The sequence below is a fragment of the Catharus ustulatus genome, chromosome 12, assembly GCF_009819885.2.
Source record: "Catharus ustulatus isolate bCatUst1 chromosome 12, bCatUst1.pri.v2, whole genome shotgun sequence".
Taxonomy (NCBI): domain Eukaryota; kingdom Metazoa; phylum Chordata; class Aves; order Passeriformes; family Turdidae; genus Catharus; species Catharus ustulatus.
The window spans coordinates 11,833,159-11,856,805 of record NC_046232.1 but is presented as its reverse complement, the minus strand read 5'-3'; the positions used below and the strand labels follow the sequence as shown (position 1 = coordinate 11,856,805).

Sequence of the window (23,647 nt, the reverse complement as noted above, 5' to 3'; positions counted from 1 at the left end):
CATTCAGCCTTGCCAAACTTTCAGTCAGTGAAATTAAATCACATTTATACAGAAACTTTAAGCCAAACTCATATCTACATTTTGCATTCATCAATACACGTGCAAAATTTAATTTTAAAAAGAATTTGGTCTTTTTTTAAACCCCACAGTGACTGGACACTTCATCTATAGTCTAGAAGCACATAATCTGCTTTTGGTTCTGCCATCGACCAGCCAGGTCCTTATCCTTGAATTCATGTCACTTTCTAGTACCATACTTATCAGCATCTGTAAGAAAAAAAATGCAAACAGTAAGACCTACCAGCATTTGTAACACACAAAGGAATAAAGGAGCTGTTGCTACCTAGGACCACTAACACTGTTTTTTTATTTTTTATTTCTTTTTTGCTTGGTTAAGAAAAAAACCTTCTCTGCTTTTTCACCTTAGGCCTGTAACCTGACTGCATAGGAAGAGAAACACTGCAATGACAGAAAACAGAATTTTAGAACCCTTTGATTTCCTTTGAGTCCTGGATTCTTAAGTCATGTTCAGTTGTTAACCAGACTAATTTCACTGTAGTCATTACAGTTCATTAAACACAAGTACAGTATCAAAAATGCACCTTAATTAGGGTAGTAAAGAAACAGAATTGGTTCTCCTCAGAGGCTTGGCATTTTCCTTTGAATAGCAAGTATGTAAGGCCAAGTTATTTTTGTATTTCACCTGCACAGCTGCTGCTATCTGAGATGTTGCAGGAAAATAACTGGTATATTCTCCCCTCAATGCATAAAACTCTTAGTAACTTTGATAACAGAAACACGTACACAGTGAAAGGACACTAGGGCTGTAGAAAATCGAATTGAAGGTGTAACCTGACATTTGAATAGCTCTTTTCTAAGTGGACTTGTGAAAAGCATTGTTAAAATCCACAGCTTCAACTCTTAACTAGTCATAAAACTCCAGCAGTGCCCTCCTCTCCATGAAGAGAAAAGAAACCAACAATGAGAAGTCAGCACAGTATAGAATTAGACTGTGGTAATAAACTGGAGTGAAAGTGGCATTAACAAAAACAGAAGCACTTTGTCCTTAACAATACCATTGTAAGACCAAGTCTGGAGGTTTTATATGTTTTTTACAGAAGCTGTGAAGAATGGGATGCACTTTATATTTGAATTACATGTGTGTTTACAGAAAGTGCAGTAACTTCAAGTAACTCCAAGTGCTGCTAAAGAAACTCTCAATGCAGCGCTGCTGCTGGGCTTCCTGTGGCTGTTTGTTTTTCAGCATTGCAGGATTCTCAGGAGCCTGCACTGCAATGTATTACCCAGCATGTACTGCAGTGACTCAGGCAACAGCAGGAGCTTGGGATGGAGTGCCAGCTCTCACTCGAACTTTCAGGATGCCTGTGCAAAACTCTACAGCAAAGCCAAGATGCTATAAAAGGAGATGAATTCAAGGAGAAAGTTCAGCTCCCTTTCTATTATGCCACTCTCTATTATTTTTCAATGCCACTCAGACTTTCTTATATAAATATTTTATGTGTAAAATATAAATAACTTCCTCCCAAATTGCAGCTGCATCTCTGCTAGGTTTCTGAGTTACTGCATTATGATCTCTCTCTTGCAGGCTTTGAGAACTGCATTGTTAAAGGCTGCAGAGCACATGCCCTCTACCTTCTGTTAAACCTGTACATACGCTAACTGAAGCGCTCACAGTTTCTTTTTGCTACACTTCTGCCTTACTGCCAGGCCACCTTAGCAGCTGATAAATACAACTGTAGAAGTACAATTATTCATTTTAAGATGTTAGAATTTAGCTTCTTGTCTGATACATCCTTTTCACCACAGTCCTTCCTCCACAATTCTGTAAGATTTGAAGAAAAGTAAATCCAATTATCTAATAAAAACTAGGAACAGGACAGAAGCTTTCTCTGTACTACTGTCATGGATTTATCATGCCCAATTCACACTGGCTGTGAAAGGACACTATCTCTAACAGACTGTATGATAACAGCTTATAGTCCTAGGAAATAAATATAGCTGCATGTAGGCAATAAAGTTTCCTTTCATGTCTCACTGTCAAGTTCAAGCTCTCTTTGTATAAAGTTTACCAAAGTACTTCCTTTGCCATCAAGCACTTGTGTAATTGAAGTTTTCTGTGTATTAACTCAATGTCAACATGGACTTTAAAAAAGGCTTAAATATTTATGTCTAGGTTAGTATCTACAACTTAACAGAAAAGAAAAATAGTCAAGAGAACAAAAAAAAAATCACCAAGAAACACCACCACCACCCATAATAACCTAACAACAAAATCCAATCACACAACCTATTCTGTCTTGGGAACAAGGTGGTCTTGATTCTGATCTGGTCTTCACTCCAACAGATTGGATCAAAATGCCACATAAATCAATGGAGAAAAAGAAGAAATCTGGCAGATAGGAAGCAGCATCCCTGTAACTGCAGGTGATAGCTGAAAGTTTAAAAAAGATTAAAGAATAGAAAATTGCTTTAAAAATTGCAGCACTTGAAAAGACAAATGCCATTCAGGATACATAAGAAATTAAAACACAGAGCGTGTTATTTATATATTTATTACACTAGGTTAGATCACTTTCAGACAGCAAAAGAGTAGTAACAAATTTTGGTTGTTTTGGTTAGAAAAACTGCTTTCCCTAGGGTCTACCAATAGACAATAGAACCAGCTCGTGATTCACACTCTCTTGGAGCCTCTCTTCACCAACAACAGGAGAAGGTTTAAGAACCCAGTCTGCAGAGGCTGCAGTAGCTGTTGATGACAACATTACAAGTAAGACATTCACAATAATTGTGATTACAGGCGGTTGTGTTTCCTCAGAAAAGCATTGCTTTCCACTACCTCTGAGAAATTAAGCCTAAGAAATACAACATGAACAAGCTGTTGAGAGTGAAACTGCTTCTACACACAGCCTTCAGCTACAATTAATTAAAAAAAATATATTAAAAACTGAATTTAAACTCAACAGCAGATTTCCTATGCCACGACTGAGCTTTCAAAGGACCCTAAGGGAGGTTCTGAGCTCACCAGCCTCCAAGTACTTTGAAAAATCACCCATCTTTACACAGGGATCCTAGACTGGCTGTGGTTTTAGAGCACAGCAGAAACTACAAACACATCCAACACCTATTATGGCTTTCTTACTCACTCTCTGTGCTTCCTGCCTTTCTAAACTCTAAAAGTACTCCCAGTACACACCAGAAGATGCAGTCCTCCCACCACCTGGGTTATCCCACATGCACAACCACCACAAGAAGAAGGCCTGCAGAACCAGCAGGCACAGATACACACACCTACATCAAAGGCTTTCAAACGGAAAACAGGAAAACAGATCAGATCTGGCAGAGGCTGAGAGCAACAGGGCACAACTCTCATGGCAAACACAACTCCACAAAACTTAATTTTAAAAATTATATTTGAAAATATATTTTAAAAAAAGCTGAATTTCAGGGAGTTGCACATGAATTAACCAGCCCTGAGAAACAGCCTGCCCTTGCTTATCAGCCAGTGAGAGGTGGTAAGACACTCCACAGGTTCTGCTTGGTATTCCACGAGTCAAATGAGTTAACTCAAGGAATCATCACTGACATTTAATGGAAAGAATGGAAGTGATCTTCATTGCAGTGCACTTTCAACTCAAGAACTTCAATTTAAACTTATAACCTAAGTAGAAAGCATAGTAAAGAAAATTCTACTAAGATGAAGGCTGTTATCACTACATAACAGACACAGAAACTTTGAGATACACCCAAGCTTCGTGTCTATCCATTCCATGACACCAGGGGAAACAGTCATTAGGGGACAGATAATGGAGTGGCATTGCAACTTTATATATTGGGATGTACATAAAAACAGCTCAAACTCTACTCCCTCTGGGGTACAGACTTTACTACAGTAATTTCAACAGACTCCATAACACAAGAGTTGTCTTCTAGATCTCACTGCCTGACACTTTAGTGAAAACCAACACACATGCAATTTTCAGTGGAAAAAAAACAATTGGGTAAAAAATTCTAGGGGAAAACCATCTGAACAATTCTTGTGAAATACTGGATTAAAAACAGACAGACCCATGGTGACTTTCTACTACACCAACCAAGTTTGCAATAGCTCATCATGCCTGATTTTGGCAAGGGCATTAGTGACCATAAAAAGTTAGCTGCTGACCTTTCACAGAGCAAACACTCATTAACTTAAGTGTAACTTCAGCCAAAGCAAGCTGACAAGCATCAGACAAACATCCCAGAAACCTCAACTGCATGTGTAAAGTCGTAAGTAACTTTTGTTTTCCTGGACTCCTGCACTTAGAACTCAAGCCTACACACAAAGGTGATCACCACTAGTCAGAACAAAAGCTGTACATAAAGACACAAAGGCTTTTTAAAAGAAAAGAACTGAAATGCAGTTCTTCTGCAAAAAAAAAAAAAAAAAAAATCAGAGGTTCAGTAAGAGTAAATAGAGTTTAGAATAACTCCATTTATTTTACTTAATTTTTTGTAACTGTGAATCTACTACTCTATATTTCAATTATAATTGTAATTTATTTCCAGTGAACAGCAATCTATTTTAGCATGGAGATCATATACCTGTATCTTGTCACTTTTTTGGTATTTATTTACATTTCTGAATGAACTGTTACATACAGACTGTCTTAAAACGCTTGTTTCAGCCTTCCAATGTTCTGTCCTTAAGTTCTGTCAGCTTTCAAATATTATTCCTTAATCACATGGCCTGACAGTAGCCCCATTCCCTCCAGTATTCCTCAATGTCCTCTGGGACATTTGCCAGTTTTTGTCATCTGCCCCCATTCCCTTTGGGAACACTAAAGGAATTAATTTCATTCTTTCCCCAAGCAATGCCTGTCTCTGCTGTTAACAGTTACCACTGGCATCTTTCATCCACTCAATACACAAAGGTCTGTGTTTCCTGAAGGGATCCTACAGTACTTGGAAATTTAACAAATCTTCTGTAGATAAATACCTCTCACACTCTGCATTTGCTTGCTTTAGCATTTTGTAAAAGGATTCTTCTAAAAGATGGAATCCCAATATTTCCGTTTTCCATGTTCCACCAAATTTTTGTTACTTCAACAACTTTATACATCTAGGCATGACTGTGTCTCTGTGTCAGAGACAAGCAATTTCATTGTTTAGACATGACAGTTTTTACCCACTATATATATATATATCTGTATATATGCTATTTCTTCCGTTATTTTCACACTACTATTTTGCCCAGCATCTTATCTGAATTCTTACAGAATGAGTTCTTAAGAAGTTACGTTATGTACCAAAAAAAAAAAAAAATTCAGTATCTTATTCCTGAACTTTAATTTCCTAGTAAACACATTTCTCTAACGACAGACATTTTTAATCAACTGATTTAAAACTTCTTGCTCAGGCCTGCATTTGAAAATAAGTTTTAATTTTACCTTTGACCCACCCTGAGAAGACTATTCTTATGAAGTTATGCATTGCAGTTCCTAACTGTATTGAATACTGGAAGTCATACCACAACTTTCCAATAAATGCAGTCAAATTCAATATATTCTACAGCTCTCTTCTGCCATTACTACTACATTTATCAGATCCCATCCATCCTTTTGTTTGTTTGTTCACCTGATATCTGGGCAGGATTAAGTAACCTGCACTGTTACCAGTTGCTAGACAAGAAGATTCTTGCTGTGGTTACCTAACTGAGGAAGTTCAGGAGGTATCTTCTGCTTCCTGAGCTACAAGCTCACTACAGCAAAGGCTGCATCACTTATCAGCATATCAAACACAAAACAAAATCTTTAATAAATTGTCCTTGGATTTGTTTACAGGTCCAGCAGTTTCTCAAAGGAACAGTGAAAGTTAACTAAAAGATGTCAATTCACAACATTTTTCAGGATCAGTACATTCCATGAAAGAACACAATACTGAAACATTAGATACAAATATTTAGCATCTCTGTATCCAAACAAAGTGCAGATTCTGCACTTGGGCTGCTGACAAGCTACATAGCTGAAGGAAGACCTGGAAAGATGACAGCCAAGAACTCAATGAACCTTTATTTTCTTCACTCCCACCAAGACAAGAGCACTTGCTGGATTTTACTGAGTAAGTTACAGGCACTAATTTCGATATATTACGATTATCAGTAACGACAGTCAGCAGAAATACAGATCTCTTTGACTTGGAATGAGCAAGCAAAGCAGCTGAGACTTCCAAAAAGGTTCAGTGGAAGAATCCCACTGCAACCAATTCTGAAGCCCCCACATCAATGCAGGGTTTGGCCTTGGCACCATCCCCCCATGGAATACAACCACTCTACCTGCTTGGCACTAAGGCGTTTCTGTCTTAAAACAAACCAGCTGAACTATTAAAGCTAACCATATATAAAAGAAAAAAGAGATAAAGGGATCAAAAGAAGATGAAGATTCATGCCAGAAAAGATAGAGTATTGCATCTAGAAAAGGAGGGAAAACTCTAGAAACATCTGATACCCTCTGCAGGACAAGTACATGGCATTCCAGGTAGAATAAACCAGCAATTCATAGAAGATCAAAACAATGAACTCTTTAGGGGAAAGCTGGCATCGTACAGGCTGTAGCTTTAGCTGAGGCCTCAAAACACGAACCCGAACCCATCACTAAATGACAAATGTTCATAACTAAAGAAAAGACCCGAAGCCCCAAGCAAAAGGATGGAACGGGCAGCCTTCTCTTGTGAGGACAGCACAGGAAGCTGTCAGGCAAAAACACAAGCACAGGACGCGGAGGTAGCGCTGAAGGAAACACTCCCGGGTGCCCGGGTGATGCTGCCACAGACGGAGGAGGGACCCGCCGCCCCGTGCGGGAGCGAGCTCTGGGCGAACCGCCCCTGACAGCACAGCCCGCTCGGGCCCGCCGCCGCCCTACCTGGCTGGCTTTGTGGAACTGCTTCTTGAGCCCCGCCACCGACATGGTCCCGCCGCCGCTGCGCCGCGGCCGCCCGGGCCCAGGGCCGCCCGCGCCCGGCAGGTCCCCGCGCCCGGCCCGGCCCCGCGCTGCGCCGCCCGCGCGCCGCCGGCAGCATCGCCCTCCGCGCGCCCGGCCGCCGCCGCCCCATTGGCCGCCGCCCGGCCACATGCAAATGACAGCGCAGCGCCGCCCGCCCATTGGCCGCTCGCGGGGCTATGCAAATGAGGGCGCTGCAAGACGCCCACGCCGCGCCGTCGCATGGAGACAGCGGCGGGAGCCGGGCGGGGGCTGCGCGGGCCCGGCAAGGGCACGGCACCCACAGGGCACCCTGCACCCTGTCTGCGGGGAGCACCCACAGAGAGCCTACAGGGCACCCTGCCCACAGGGAGCACCCACAGAGAGCCCACAGGGCACCCTGCCCGCGGGGAGCACCCACAGAGAGCCCACAGGGCACCCTGCCCGCGGGGAGCACCCACTGAGAGCCCACAGGGAACCCTCCCTTCAGGGAGCACCCACAGAGAGCCCACAGGGCACCCTGCCCGCGGGGAGCACCCACAGAGAGCCCACAGGGCACCCTGCCCGCGGGGAGCACCCACTGAGAGCCCACAGGGCACCCTGCCCGCGGGGAGCGCCCACAGAGAGCCCACAGGGCACCCTGCCCGCGGGGAGCACCCACAGAGAGCCCACAGGGCACCCTGCCCGCGGGGAGCACCCACAGAGAGCCCACAGGGCACCCTGGCTGCAGGGAGCACAGCCCCGGCACCGAAAGGCCATTCAGCTGCCTGGTTTCATCTGTCTTATTTTTAATAAGGCTGAAAATGGCTCGTTATGGGTCTGCCTCGTTTCTTGTGGTCCAGCGTAGCATCTCTGTCTGAGGTAATTAACCTCAGGTCTATTATTGTAGTTGGTAATTTAATTATAGCTCTTAAAACATGAAAGCTCTTGTAGCAGTCCAGAGCACACCTGGCTGGTGCTGTGCACCAGAAAAAATCCTCTTGGTGGTGTGATTCCGTACCTGCAGTGGTGCTGCTCGGGGTTCCAAAGGACACGGTCTCTCACTCAGAAGAGCGGATAGACTAGAAAGAGCTGTGCTGGAAGGATGTTTTAGCTGTTTGCTTGGTTGTTATATGAGGGATTTCTTGATTATATGCTGAAATATGACTGTGTATCAGGACTGTGCTGCTATAAATTAGAGATGTGGTTCTGCCTTCATGGTAGAGCAATTCCAAGTGATGTTTAGATTCTGGGGAAGATAAGCTCTGTGATAATGCTGCTTCATCCTGGCTGTAAGGATACTTGGGAATTATGATTCAGCTGAAACTTATGCAGGGACCTGGGGAGCAGTTCAGAGATAAGCTTTGCTGGCTGCAGTAGGACTCTGTTACTCACTGTCATGCTCACTACATTTTGATAGGGCTGGGAGAGAAAGACATTTTCAGAATGTGTTAGAGTTACATTTTAGAACAGCAAAGAAGAAAAAAATGCGAGAACTTGTTGTCCCACTGTAATTTAGGAGAAAGGAATCACTGTTCCCATTTCTTAGAAAAGATTATCATACCACTAAGAAACAAAGTGTAAAGACAAACACATTAACGAGTTAAGGATCTGGCTGTTACTTGACAAAGGACTCTCTGTAGAGGAGAGGCAGAAGAGAAAGCAAAGAGGAGAGCACCAATCAACATTTGCTCTGTAAGACAAACTGTTAGGTAAAGTCCTCCAGGTTTTTGGAAATGTCTGATAGAAGCCTGCCATCACTTATATTATTTTATGCCACCTCTGTCTAGGGAAAGAGCATTTTTGGCCTCCTTACAAGTAAACATGATTATACCACAGACACCTGATTTCAGCAGTTGCTTCTCCTCCCTAATTGAAACTGGCAGCAAGATGTTAACTGTCAGAGCCAAATTAGTTATGGTTTAAGTTAGTGACACGTTTGTAGATGCCTCAGGTGAGGAAATACAGCCTAAACTAGGATATTGGAGCTCCATAAAAGGAATTAAAGCAGGCTCTTATTGTACTATGGAATTAGGGAGACATGGCAGCTTTGGCTAATCTTCGGCTTTAGGAATGACTGGACCAGAGCAAAGAAGGAAGGAGTTTGAGATAAATTGCTGTGGAGGGGAATGAATGGATTATGGAGTTGCTGTGGCTGTTAGCTGTAAAATTGGATTAGATAAAGAACTTTAGTAAGGCTGTATGCCTACAACTTCTTGTTAAAAAAAAACCCTGCTGGTAGCCCAAGGATAGCAGCCATGTTGTCTCTGCTGAAGTGGTACAAGAATTTGCAAGTGGGAAATGCCCTGTGGAATTTCACTTCACAGCCTAATTGCTCAGTAATACAGACAAGGTAAAAACCTAATTAATGAGCCAACTTGCATAGTCCAGGTGTTGATGACTTGGTGGAGGTACCCTCAAAGACACTGACTGGTACTCAGCTCAGATACAAGTAAAAGTTGTAGCTTGTAGACAGAAATACACAGTGGCCAAGGAATATCTAGAAGGCTTTACAATCACAGTTATAGCTCATGGAAAAAAGGATTGTAATTTGCTGGGTGATAATCCTTAAGTTTTATGCAAAGTTAGTGATTTAGTCTATGGAATGAGAAATACTAGCAAAAAGAGTGGGAAGTAATTCAGATAAATGCTGACATGATGAAAAAAAAGCTTCTATTAAAGTTGTTAGAAGACAGGCTAGGGCATAGTACTACAAAGGCAGAGGGAAAAATGCTTCACAGAGGGGGCCTTCAGGGCAAAAGTTCTAGATGTCTGGGTATTTAAACAATTAAAGTTCCACTACTCAGGAAACATTAAAGTGCACGAGAGTAATTCATAATGGCTCCAACATGTTACTGAATCAGGTGTGCTGAAATGGACAACGGAATTTGTACAGACTGAGAACTCCTGGGCTCAGATCAAGGTAGTGGCTAGAAAACATGAACTGCCTACTTACATGGGAGAACTGTGCTTGAGCATTGGTTCTGTGAAATTCAAACAAGATAGAGGCTTGGGTAAAAGGTTAAATTTATAATTCCCTTGCATTTCAGTGTGGCTAATACTATGGGAAGAACACTGTAATCAGAAACTCAATCTAAAGATAGGGTAAACAATCTTACAGGTGTTTGGTTTTCAATGAACAAATCATCTTGTAACAGCTGAAATTCCAGTAGCAGCCATAAGAATTATCAGGTTTCCAGCAAAATGAAAACTGGAATAATTTTTAAAATTACCTAGATGCATCTTAGCATTTGAAATTACTTGGAATTTTAATCCAACTACATACACATTCATTTGAGTATCTCTTAAAAATAATGAAAACTGTTGTTGAAATACAATTTGAGTCTTTGGTGGTTACTGCCATAAAAGAAAACATCAAAAAAGGAGGAAAGATGAATTTGTGATAAAATTCTATTGTATTTGATTCTGGATCATGCTGACTACATCATTAAAATACCTGAAAAAATATTTTGGCCTTAAGGAAAAGAGAAATTACTGTTCTTCAGCTTATCATGCAATACATTTCTACACAAGGCATTAGAAGGAGAGTTTGGATGTACTCACCTGATCCAGGACAAGAGCAACTACAAACAACAGTGAGCAAGACTCTCAGACATGATGTGATATCCATTAATGGTCTGTAAGGATTATCTGTAAGTAATGACAGTGCAGATTACCCAGTTAGTTTTCATGTTAGTCATCAAAATTGTTTTTAGGTCACAGGAAGAGAACATATTTGAAAGTTATTGTTTAGAAAACAAGTATTTGGAAAATATGATCCTGTAGGAAAATGATCTCATTTGAAAGAACAGTTGGCCAATAACCCACTCCACAAGAGCAAACTTGTGGAAAGCCTTCAAAGTAAAGCAGGCTCAGATTCATCTAGTTTGACAATTCTAGAAAAAATGGGGATTATTAAATTCAATTGACAATGATTCTTAAGATTTGACCCAAGCAAATGAAGTAAGATAAAACACAGTGTTCCAGAGTGAAATCCAAAGGACCAGAACACTTGGTGAAATTGGTCCCAATGTCATCCATTTCATTATTTTACAGATGTCACACAACAGACTTGGGAGCTGACACTGCGAAAGCAATGCCAACAGCAAATGATCCCAATAACAAGAATGAAAGAAAATCCTTCTGAAAATATGCACAAGACAGTAAGGATATCTCATGTGCCTGTTTTAGCAGCCTTTCTATACATTAAAATGAAAGAATTATTTATAATTAAACAAAAAGGATTGGTCATACAAAGATATGTTCATGTGCAGGAGCAGGCCAGCACTACATTTTTGTTTCTAGAACGCAACCAAGCAATCCTGCAGATCAGCACATTCTGCACAGATCAACTGGCTCAGGTACTTCTGACAGGGCTTTACATTGCAGTATACATTTCATAAGAAATCATGAGAAAAGGAAAAGAACAGACAGTTTTCTCTCCACAGCCAGCACTGGCCAGCACTTGGAAAGCTCCTCATTCCAAAGGGACACTGCTGGCAGTTGGAGCAGGAATATGTGACCCTGGGGCCAGCAGACACTCTGGCTAACCTACTGCAGTTGTTTAGGATGCTTATGTTTGCTCCCCAGATCTTCTAACTAAATGTAGCTAGTGAATTTTTTTTGGCATATGTGACTGTTCTTCTCAAGCTGACTTTCCATATGCGTTGCTTTACCATTATCCAGATCTTTGCTTTTCTTGTCTCCTTCCTGTGTTTGTATTCCACATGCTTCTCCCTGATACTGCACATACCTTCTGTCCTCACTTCACTAAATCTCTGGCTGTTGTTCTGCAAGTGTCAATAACAAAACAAAAGTTTGTTAGGTCTTATGCCATTAAATAATAAAGATGGTTCTAATTATGTATTTCTTTGAAAAAGATATATAAACAATTTAGGTGAGTTCAAAATCTAGACAGATTTTTTTTTAAAGTTACATATGTTCATACTATAAGTAGATACTCTAATTTTAAGAACTCAACAACTTACTTTTTTGTGTATGCAGCTCTGTCATTCTGAAGCTTCTAAAAATTAGCAATCCAATCCTAATCTTGCAAATGATACCATGTAGATGGACTCCTGGACAGCTCCAGCTCAGAGATAATGTAACTTTCAGGTGCCTATGTTGTTCCTGGTATCACTGAAAAAAAATAAGAGGTTTTGTAATTAACATATACCTGAGCACTAAGTGCTCTCAGAAAAATGCTAGACTGCTCAACAAAAATTAGATGTGTGTGCAAATTGAACTAAAGTTGTGACTGTCCAAAATTACTCCACAGTGGAGACAAAAATACTGGAGTATTACTAATCCAGGATACCCAGAGCATTTTTATTTCCTTCTCACTTGCAGTTTTAAACTTGATAAACAATTGGAAAAAAACCTGTAAGATGTTTCTTTTTGGATAAGTCTATTGCCCTAAATGGAAATATTTCCATTTTCTGACCAAACCAGAAGAAACATCACTTAATCTCATTGTTGTCAGTGCAGCAGCGTTACTTCACACGAGCAGCTACTCTGGCTGCTGGATCCCTGTGGATGTGTTCCTTGCAGGGACTGCATCCCCCAGTGCAGGTCCCTGCTCCGGGAGCAGCGGCTGGGAGCCGCAGTCTGAGCCACGGAACCCAGCTGGGTCCTGGGGGAGCTGCTGCATGGAGGCACAGCAAGGTAACACAGACACCAGCAGAGGCTGGGTTGGGGAAAAAGAAACAACCTTTTTTTCTATTGGAAAATACCAAAAAAAATATGTGGCCACTTCTGAACTGTAATTTCTTAACCGTGTTTCTGGGGAAGAAAAAGCAACCTATAGTAAAAATCTATTTGATTTAAGGAGAAAACCAAATATTGATGGTATCATCAATAAACACAGAAGGAACATCTCTCTCTGAGGTGGCCCTTCTAAAGTAGCTGTGTTCCTTCTTGTTACAGAGTAAGGCAAAAGAAGCTTTTGATGAGTCATTGTAGTAATGTGGAGAAACGTTGCTTTGATTTAAACAGATTGCACCTGAGTTTTCTGTGCTGCTGATTCGCAGATGACAAAATCAAGGTTCTGATTTCCTGCATACAGCTGCCTGTGTTCATCAGAAAATGCTGAAACTCTCATGGCTGAAAATGCCAGCACAAAATTTGAAGTTGACATGTTGTTAGAAGAGTAGCACTAGCTCCAGAAAGGTGTGAAGGATATTCACAGAATGTTAAAATTACTGTATCATGAATTACTGTATCATTCTGTTTCAGAGCAGAATGTTGTACCATGCTGGTGTACACTGGATCACATTTGCTGTCTGAAATCTAGAATTTCATGTCACTGTTATTCAGGTACAGAACGAATGTTAAAGTAACATCTTAGTAAGTCTTGATCTTTATAATGATGTTTTTCAGTGGAAAAAGGCCACACTGAAGAGCAGCACATACTGCATTGCCTTGCTTAGAGAATGCAATGCACAAGCTTTTAGAACTCATTATTTATTCAGCTTTATCTGAGAAAAAAAATACAATCATCAAGAAATCTGAGTAAAAAATCTGCAAGGACACAGATTGCATGTAGTGAGAGGAGACAAATAGTAAAATGAAGTAAAAGATCCAGTGGTTTATCTTCTCCATGTGTAAGTAGATGCTTAATTCTATTTTAACTTGCTTTACATTGCAGAACAGAAAATTTTATCAACTCTTTGACAGAGTCCTTATATAATACACAATGTAGACATTTCAAAGAGTTTGTCTGATTTTTGAAAGCTATTTGAATATCAGTAGGTATCTTATGGCAAGTTTGTGAATATTCAGGCATACCTGAATTTAACAAAACTTTTACAACATAGATGTTGTTTTGCTTTCAGTGTAATTTAATAGGTCTTTTGGGATCTGCCGTGTTTGAACATGTGGGAAACATCACATGTTGTCTGTTGATCAATGAGGCAACAGGAAAGGCATGATGTGACACAGATGTTAAATATGGCAATACTCCATAGACCAACTGGATCACAACTGGGAATGATCAGACTTTGAAAAATCTGATTAAGATTCATTGACTGGATAAAATTCAGCTGGGTTTTTCCCCCCTCAGATTTCCTAACTGTTCTTATAACAGTGTTATAGTGGGTATTATTGTGGTCAATGAATTATTGCAAACTGGCTTATTTGGAGGAACAAAACGATGTAACTGAAGACAAGGACTTTTACTATCAAATACTTTACAGGAAGATGAATATAACTTGCCAGATCCCTGCTGTCTCATCATGAAGATTAATGGCTACTACTGGATAATTCTGCCACTTCTCGTAAAACAAAGAATATATAAAGCAAATTTATTGCATTAGTTTAAGCCTCAGTTAATTGACTAACTGCCACTATAGTAAGAAACCTTTTTCTCTCATATGCAAAGGAGAAATCGTGTATACGAATTCCTTTAACTGCTACCCATGAATGCCACCTCCTGGCTACATATAGAAACGCCCTTAGAGAGGGAGAGGGGGAACGAACTAGCTTTCCTTCTGTAGTTTCCACAAAACTTCTATTTCAATTAAATACATGTTAAAAATGTCTGAAACACAGGCATGCCTCTTGTCAGACTTCTTATCTTGCTCGTTGAAATGCAAAGGTACTCAGATATTTACTTTTCTAAAGAAATTTTGTGGTTTAAAATAATAAACACACCTGACACTGACTTTCTACATGTGGAAACAACCTTAAAGCTGTAGTATTTAAAGGTAGCAGCTGAATCCATATCAGGAAAGAAAATCTGAGCTTACTGAAGCTGACAGGACTTTCGCCACTGACTTGAGTGGGGCCTAAATTTTCAGCCTGTATTTTTTGAAAGTTGCTCTTATGAACTGGATTCAAATTGTCAAGTTTTAAAGGAAATCAGACATATCTTCTGCAATTCAGTGGGCACAGGAGCATAAAAAGGAAACTGGTTGTGCAGAACAGTCATGGTAAAGGTTTTCAGAGTCAGAGATCTCTCCTTCCCTATGATCAGACCAGACTAACTTTTGTTCCTTGAACTTATCCCAAAATTGACCTGTTTGGTGTTGCTAGTACAGGAATATGTTCCTTGAAGCAATCATATTATCATGCTGCAATGGACTCCAAAATCAAAGCAGAATTCTACTCTGGCTGCTAGGATGATGTACAGACAGCAGGAAGACAAGCCAGGAAATTTCTCTCACCTGGAAAGCAAATAAGCATTTCTCCAGTTCATGAAGACTATTTGGGCAGACAGCAAATACAAATCCCTGCAATTACAGATTACTTCACTGCATTTAGCTTCTGCCTTATTTTTTTTACCTAAATATTACAGCTGTGTGATCTCTTGCTGACTTAAATACTCAAGTTCATAGGTAAAAGTAATTTCAGTGAGGCCAATCCTACACTTAGATATTTCAGAGGGAAATAGGTTCTTTTTGGTTCTGCCCATGTTTCTTTACTGTGTCAAGTATAACAGGCAGAAATAGAAATGCAAGCTGCCAAATCATCCTTAAGGGGACACTGGACTGCTTTTAATCTGCCAAATCTGTGATTCTAATATTTTTAATGTTATCAGATAGGCAGTAATTTCAATAATTCAGTAGAACAGCACCTATTGAAAGAGGTTAAAAAATAGTGAATGCTGTTGTATGTTAATAATGGATATCTGACATGTTTGATAAACATTTTTGTTGCAATTAACAACTTTCTATCTAAACACAGAAGATACAGGATGGAAATTATGGATTTTGTTATTTTTTCTTTTTAAAGTTGTATTAATCGTAATGAGTTTTGACAGGCTGCAGATGCGTGGTTGTAGAATAAAATAAAAATAACAAGAAGCTTTATCAATTTTCTTATTCCCTTCTTTGGAGGAAGACAATAAAAGACAGATTAAATTGAGATTAGGCTGTATCTCTGCTGTTCCTACAGTGCCATACTTGCTTGTCTTGCCTGATGTGTCATCTTGAAACTATGACCCAAGCAGTTGTACATGGAAAGCAGGTACCCATTTAATCCATCTACACAAATGTCCACAGAGTTTGTTATTTTTCTGCTGCCTTCTGAGAAAGCTGTAAGAAGCCATTTGTAATTTTGACATGTATACTAAATTTTGACAAATGTAATAAGTAATGGAAAGCACATTTGTGAATCCTGTTGGTTTTTTTTTTTTCCTTTCAATTTTGACTTAAAATATTACAGGGCTTCTAAGATTCTTAGAGAACCACCCTCTTTAATGAGGGTGATTATGAACAGGGTGCCAAAGAAATGACAGTGTGTGTTGGGTGACTGTGGGTTTTTTTTAAGAGGAAAGCAGCGTTGAGGAGACAAGTGCTCAAGAGAAAAAGAGAAAAATGTTCCAGCATGAAACTGTTCCAACAATTTACTCTAATATTAGTGATACTATCTTCTATCTGTAGATGGCAGTGATCTCCCACTGCCTGCTTCAGGAGGAAAGGGGGAATGGTGGTGGTGAAATCCTAAAATTAAAAACCACTGTGCAAAACAGATGTGGGGAAGAAAAGTCATAAGGTATGGGAAAGTGTATGCCTTATTGTATTTCATTCGTGTGATGAGAAAATGTGCCATGCCATATAGAATCTATCAATTTCTGTACCAAAGGATTTTGATGACAAATTCCAGAATATTGTGTTTTGAAATTTATCTATGATTAAAACCCTTTGTTGGCTTTCTGGACTTCTTGTACAGACATTAGACAAATTTCATTATTTGAAACATGTTTATTCAAATAATACCTGCTGTTTTCTTTCCAAACCCCTCTGGGTACTTAGCTACCTTCTTCATCAGTTGTTCAGCAGGTCTATTACCCATTTAATTTTTAGCTGGTTTTCTCTAGACACTTGCATTAGTTTTCACTTTCATTCAAATAAAATGCACTAAACAGTGTGTAAGTCTATCTGGATATACTTCAGTGAAGGGTGTGATGTGAAGCTCACTGAAAGAAAAGAGTACTTTTTAATTTCAATAAGCTTATGATCTTGCCTCACAAAATATACTCTACTTGATGACTGGCAGACAAAATCTTCAAAATACAACATAAAGTCACTATTTTCAGTTGTGGATTGTTTTTGTCTTAACAGTTCTGCCTGAAGAATTTCAAAATATAATACTTTCCATGAAGATCAGACTGTAAAAACTACATTTTTGAAGTTCTGTTTCAAGTGTCACATGGCCTTCTAGCATCAGATTTTAAATGGAATCTAGACACACAAATGCAGATGAGGTGCCTAATAGGATTTCAGACACTATCTAAATACCATTTTAAAATTTGCTTCTGACGTTTATAAATATCAAGGAGATTTGGGGTATTGTGGAGATGAAGATGCCTACAATGCATGTATATGCAAAGTGAACACTTAGAGAAGTACCTAAGCCAGTTATTTCTTAAGAGCCATTGTTTTTAGTTGAAAGTGAATCACTGCAAAGAGGGAAAAAAAAACCCTCAAAGTATTCATCTGCTTCTAAGGCAGCCCAGCCTAGTGTAAATGGTATGAGCATTAGATATCTTAGAGTGACTTTGAGGCATTCCTCAGCAAATCATGAGCAGCTCTGTTTCAGGTCCTTCTATTTAATGCTAAGCCCTTTCATTCCTTGCTGCTGAAAGAGGTTTTGCAATATCAGCTCACCTAATCTGCAGCCACTGTTGTTTCACTGCAGTCGAGCAGAGGCTTGTCATTAGTATGACCAGTGGCAATTTTGACCTCTGGTGCAGAAAGCCAGCATAAATTACTGTGCATTGCCTAAATCCTTTTTGGAAAGCTTAGCTGGGAGTTTTGTCCTTCTGCACAGGAATGCATCGCATCCAGGATGTTCTGGAGCAAAAAGGACACGCACTCTCCATCCAAATGGCAGGCTTTCCACACTTTCCAGCAGTAAGATAAAACCATCTACCTGGAATTACTGTAGTAAAGCTTTCTATACATGAATCCTACATTTTTTCCTCTGAGTTTTGTCACATCTTTCTTGCCATGCCAAACGGCTATTCCTTTTCTTTACTGACCACACTCTTCAGTTCTTTGAAAAGCAGCAGCAGTTTCTCTAACTGATCTGTCATATTGCTAAATCTGCAGTTCTAAAAATGAATTTATTTTTTTAATGAATGAATGGTTAATCTTTATATTCCATTGTCAGAAAAATAATCCATTAATCTGTTCCCAGTATGTAGTTTCATAATATGCACTCTCAACAGAAAAAAAAAAAAAAGGAAGGGAAAGGGCAGCTAAGGAATTGTGTGTATGGCCTTATTGCCTATTATTTACAGATCCACACATGTGTGTATCCAGACTTGCCTTTTCCCTCACACCACTGTCAGGGCACAGTACAGAAAATTAATTTTCTTAACCAGCATATATATTGTTCTCCCTCCAAAAAAGGCTATTATGAGATATTAAATAAAAGCTAGGTTTAATATCACCACTTATGTTCTAAATGCACACAGTAAGAACGCTTCTTTGGGAATTACTTTTGGTTACTTCACAAAAATGTCAACATTGGAATTTTGCAGAAAACTCATTTAGTAAGCTGTTGGCTCGGTTTGCTTTATATACAATTCCAAGATTATTTGCAGTTTGAACTCAAAGTGTGCAGGACTCAGTGTAACTCTCCCATAGCTTCCAGTGACACTGCCTGACTTGCAGTGTTTCTATCTATCCTTCCTCCCTCTGCTTCTTCCCATTCTCATTCTTTTGCTCCCTCTCTTCATCTTTCTAATTCATTCCACATGCCCTTGAATATGTACCATGCAAGCTGCTGTTTTGCATTCAACATTTGTTTATCCTGGGACTTATCACAGTATCTGAGAATCTCATAACTTTCACAGATTTTTATCCTCTTGAAGCCTTTGTGAAATAAGGAAGTGTGTGTCAATTTACAGGTGGGGAGTGGTCACACTGCAGATTAAGTGAGGTGCTCAGAGCCCTGCTAGCCGTGGGAGCTCTATTCAAGCATTTCTTGGCTCCTGATCTGCTGTATAGATTGAACATTCCTGTCGAACTACATCTCCTGCAGTGCACCACAGTCTCTTTTCAAAGTGAGGACAGGCCATCACTCCAGCATTTTTGGCTTCTGGGAGATACCAGTTGGCTGGGGAGGCTCTTCTTACATTAGAAAAGGGACATGAGACACAAATTCAGAAATTTCAGAAAATCCCATTGCAATTTTTCAAAATCAAAATAAATGGATGGGTAGAAAAGAAAATGTGTGTGGGAATGGGTTCAAGTGTCTGACCTACATTTCCATTCCCCCAAAAGAAACCAAAGCATCCTAAAAAAAAAAAAACCAAACAAAAAAAACCAACAACAAAAAAACATGCCAAGCAGGTACTTTACTCATAAACAGCTTATTTAATTTTCTGAAGAAAATTCTGCAATGGTCCTAGTTGTATCATAGACTGAAAGAAAAGCACAGTTCAATAGAGTTATCTTGTCCTTCTCATTTCAGAGTATCTACTGTAGATGTAGCCAGCATGCTTTTTACATTAAAATTCACCTACCTGTACATACACACAGTAAGTCTCTTAATGCTGGTTCTAAATTACAGTAACTTCACGATTATAAGCTGCACCATTTTGACTAAAATTTTGGTGTGTACCCAAAGTGCGGCTTTATAATCAGGTGCGGCGTATATATCGACAAATAACAAAAAGTTGTTGTTTTAGTTTGGAGGACAGGTGTCTTCTGAGAAAGGCAGGAGCTTCTCTTTGAAATGGAGAATGTAAACCCCCTCCCCTCCAAATTATTATAATTTTGAAATCAAGGGGTTTTCAGGCAAAAATATGGGAATTAGGAATAACAGTTCTTTTCTAGGGAAATTAAAATAGAAATACAGTACTGCAAAGAAACAAACTGCAAACCCTGACAAAGTCAGAGTACAACCTGACACCCGTCAGGCAGGGTGTTGGCAGCAGTCCCATTCCATGGTGGCTGCATCCTCCTGCAGTGACAGATGTGGCTCAGTTGGAGCAGCGGTGATGTGGAGAAATCCGGTTTTCCTCTGGAGTCCAGTGGAGAAAGGGGCTCCCTTAGTGTCCCAAAACCTCTGTTTTTATCTTGGTAAGAAATGTTGGGCTCTTCCCCCTGGCTGGAGCAACTTTCAATGGGATGCAGTAATTTTATCAGTCCCACAGTGGGACTCAATGGCCATGAGCAGAAAAAGACTGGCTGGAGGAAGGATGGGTTGGGAAAAGATAAAGAACAATGCCCTGCCTGGTTTCAATGGATGGCCCATTAGCAGAATATCTGCCATTGAGATAAGGATCACTGCCCCCACCCTCAACAGATGGTGATAGAACAGATACCTTTTATCACACTCTGTATTGTAATGTGCGGCTTATACTCAGTGCGGCTTATAATCGTGAAATTACTGTAATTTTTTTTGAGTTGTCAAAACATAGGACTGTGTATCTATGTTTTACAACTCAAAGGGGAAGCTTCCAAAGCAGTGAAAGGAAGGCTCACATAAGGACCGAGGCTGGCAACATGTGAAATTTGGGTGCCAGGTTATTAAGTATTCTGATTTAGCCACGATGTGAAACTCCACAGTGAGCTCTACAAATAGCTTTGCTGATACTGAGGTAGTGACCTCTGAGGCTTTCATGTGACTGTGCTGCCAATGGGTTGTCTGGTCCACCGGGGTGCCACTTCCCTTTGATTTATCTTTGAGTCTGAGGAAATTTTTTTTTTTCTGTAGTAAGAAAATCCTATTTCAAATTCATTATTAGAGCTGGCCCCAGTGGATAAATCCTAGATACTAGATATTATTTTCCATAGATATATGTACTGATTTTAAAACAAGCTTCATGCAGATAGATTTCTGGTTTTCCTTATTAATTAAGGGAGTTGGGGAAGGGAGGAAAAAGGAGAATATACAATAGCTCACTTACCTGAGAAAAGCTGTGCATCTGGGTGTGATCTGATGTATAATGCAGAAAATATGCATCTAATCAACTGTACTCTCTTGGAACCTAAAAAAATGGTTTACAGCAAATGTTATCATACATACTTGGTGATAAAATAAACATTCTGATTACTTCTGTACTTTTCTGCAGACCAAATACAGTCACTATAAAAGTGACTATAAGTTTAAAAAAAAAGGGAGAAAGAGCAGAAAAGTAACAAATTAAATGTTTGTGTAAAACTACCCTGGTAGTGAGCCCGTATCTCCTATTCTTGGGATTCAAACTGCTTTGCCTAGTGAAAATGTTTCAAAACTGACATGCAGAAAGAGCCTGCAGTCTGCTGCAAGCGTAACTTCCACTGAACTGTGTAAAAATAAGGCAAGATACAATGTCAACAGTAAGAAGAAAAGGTTAAGTTACAGTCCTTGTGAATTTGATGGGTATTGCATACGAAAGCCTTTTTTCAGTAAATCAGTTTAGTGCTTTTTTCTGTTCAGTATTAAAAACATTGCAGCAAAATCAAAAGTTTCGAGAGCTATCACAGAACTGTGAAAGTCGCATTTCCACAGGCTACAAAAGATATTTTAAATCTTATCAGAAATCTCATCAGGGGACTTAATCTGCCTGCTGAAATTTTGCAGAAATTGGCTCTATCGCCTCTATGCCAAACTACCTAAAGTCACCCACAAAACTAGAGATGTATTTTAGTCTGTGCCCAACGTTTCATGCAGGAGAGACAGTCTCACAGCAATTACAGCTGCTCGCTGCATAGTCAGATGCTGCACAAGGAGCTCAGTCCAGGGAGTTTCAAGAAGTCTGTTTCATGCTAAGCACTAACAAAAATAAGCAGTATTAGCTGTTCATACTCTGAATATAACACCAAGGCTATTGCACCTTACTGGATTTTCCTGCAAAACTTCCTCCAAAATTACATTTTGCACAAAGGAAATCAGCAATGCAGTCGGTGTGCAAAGGCTCGGAGTCTCCCACACCGAGCTAGGCTTGATACAATGCCAGTCACTTCCATGGTGGGGTTTTCCCTTATATTTTTACTCTCTGAGCAATCCTCTTTCTCAACATTCCTGTTAATCTATTTTTTGCTTCATATTTTCAGATACAGAAATACATGGAAGCATTTTACAGGAGTTCCAAAGCTTCCCGAGAAGTGAGTGAGCTTTCAAACTCTTGGAGTATGGGCACTTAATTGAAAAGTTCTCCCCTCAATATATTTTCTCTAAACAATGGGAAAAATATCTATGTTAAACAGAACCCCATCCAAGTATGTGTGTAAACTTGAGAGAAGAATGCAAGGGAGTTATTTATAAAAGGATGAAAATATTAAGTATTATTTATTTAGTGCCAACTATATTCTGGGTTCTTATCTGTTCTTACAAGCAGCTCTCTGTTCATATATAGAAGAAGCAATTTGAAGCCACAGCATATGAGCTACAGTAATTTTGATATAATGGCAATGAAAAGATGCCAGCAAAGTACCTTTTATGTGTGTGTTAAACTTAGCTTTGGTTGACAGTGTGCCCACTGCAAAACATACACAATACCTGTAGGAATGATAAACAGAGCTTTCTCCAAAGAAGATTTTATTCACTTCTGTTGTAACTTAGTTATTAATTTAGTGTCTAATTTAATCTATCAATTCCTTATCTATAAAAGGGATGCATCAAGACCTCTCTGAGTCTTGTCCAGGCACATTTCAATGTCTTCTGAGAGGAGCTCTCCTGCTACGGATGTTGCTCCACCCCTGCTACTCCACAGCCCTAGTCAAGACTGGGGGCTCAAACTGTAACTGTTATATCCAATATCATATCAAACACTAATTTTATTATGGTACCTGCAGGCATTAAGACTTTAAGGAATAAAAAATTCGTTTCCAGGAGGAAAAAGTTCTGGAAATGATTTAAAATACTTCAGTAATATTTTCTGAAGCTCTAGACATATTTACTATGATCACATCTCTCTTTAAGTCTGGTAAGCTAACACCATCTTATTAACTTTTAATATATGAAAAATATGCACTATAGGAAATGTAATGTTACTAATGAGGTAAAGATCTCCCCCCTCACTGTTATTTCCTGTCCATCTCCGTGGTAAGTAACCATGTATCTTTGTATATGGACATGCACAAGATAAGTGAAATAGCTGCTTACCCATCTCCAGTCCCAGTGGACCTCGATTAGCCAGTAAAAAGGCAGAGGCCACATTAAACCAGCGCTCTACACAACAAACCCAAAGAAGTGCATTAAGATTCTGCCCTTGTAATGCCAGCTAGTGAGATTTTCACACATGGGGAATACTGAATAGGACCTTCTAAAGCTAAAAGAGCCTGCAATCACATTTTGTCCCATCAACTAGTAGTTCCCAGTAAGATAAATACAAAGAAATCTGCCGTAAGAACATAGAGAAATACTCCTAGAAAATACCTCAGACTTTTAAATCACAGCAATATTCCCCTTGTTAAAAAAGCAGATGAAATGTATTTGCTTGTTAAACATTGCATTCATAAAAGAATCCTTTGCTGAGGATTGCACACTGATTTCAAGTACTTTTCTGCAAGCCAAATACAGACATAATTTTTTTTTCTGATATAAAACGCAGCCCTTCTGCAACCTAATCAAAAGTTAGACTGCCAGATCCCAAATGATACTAAAAAAAAAGGTCACATTAAATTTCTAAGGGTCATTATTAAAAACATGTGGATGTTCCCTCCAGTACCTTTGGAATTTAATTGCACACTGTCTGGACACTCAGGGTATCCCTCTTAGGCAAGGAACAAAACCTGCTGATGTTGGAGGCCACAGTG

General features: G+C 39.5%; 1 protein-coding gene across 2 annotated transcripts in view; it reads right to left on the bottom strand.

Moving 5' to 3' along the window:
* The window catches only part of SH3GL3 (SH3 domain containing GRB2 like 3, endophilin A3), a 58,622-nt gene extending 35,577 nt beyond the window's left edge, over window positions 1–23,045 (bottom strand). The window contains exons 1-4 of one of the 2 annotated variants that reach the window (XM_033071120.2): window positions 22,995–23,045; window positions 20,815–20,895; window positions 11,942–12,092; window positions 10,518–10,604 (exon numbers count right to left, since the gene is read on the bottom strand). Coding sequence is in view for 1 of the 2 variants with exons in the window: in XM_033071119.2 (XP_032927010.1) it covers window positions 6,918–6,962 (45 nt within the window). In the remaining variant the exon portion in view is untranslated. Of the gene's footprint in view, window positions 1–6,917; window positions 7,002–10,517; window positions 10,605–11,941; window positions 12,093–20,814; window positions 20,896–22,994 lie in introns of those variants that run through there. The other variant, XM_033071119.2, reaches the window with a different exon arrangement.
* Between the last annotated feature and the right edge of the window lie 602 nt (window positions 23,046–23,647).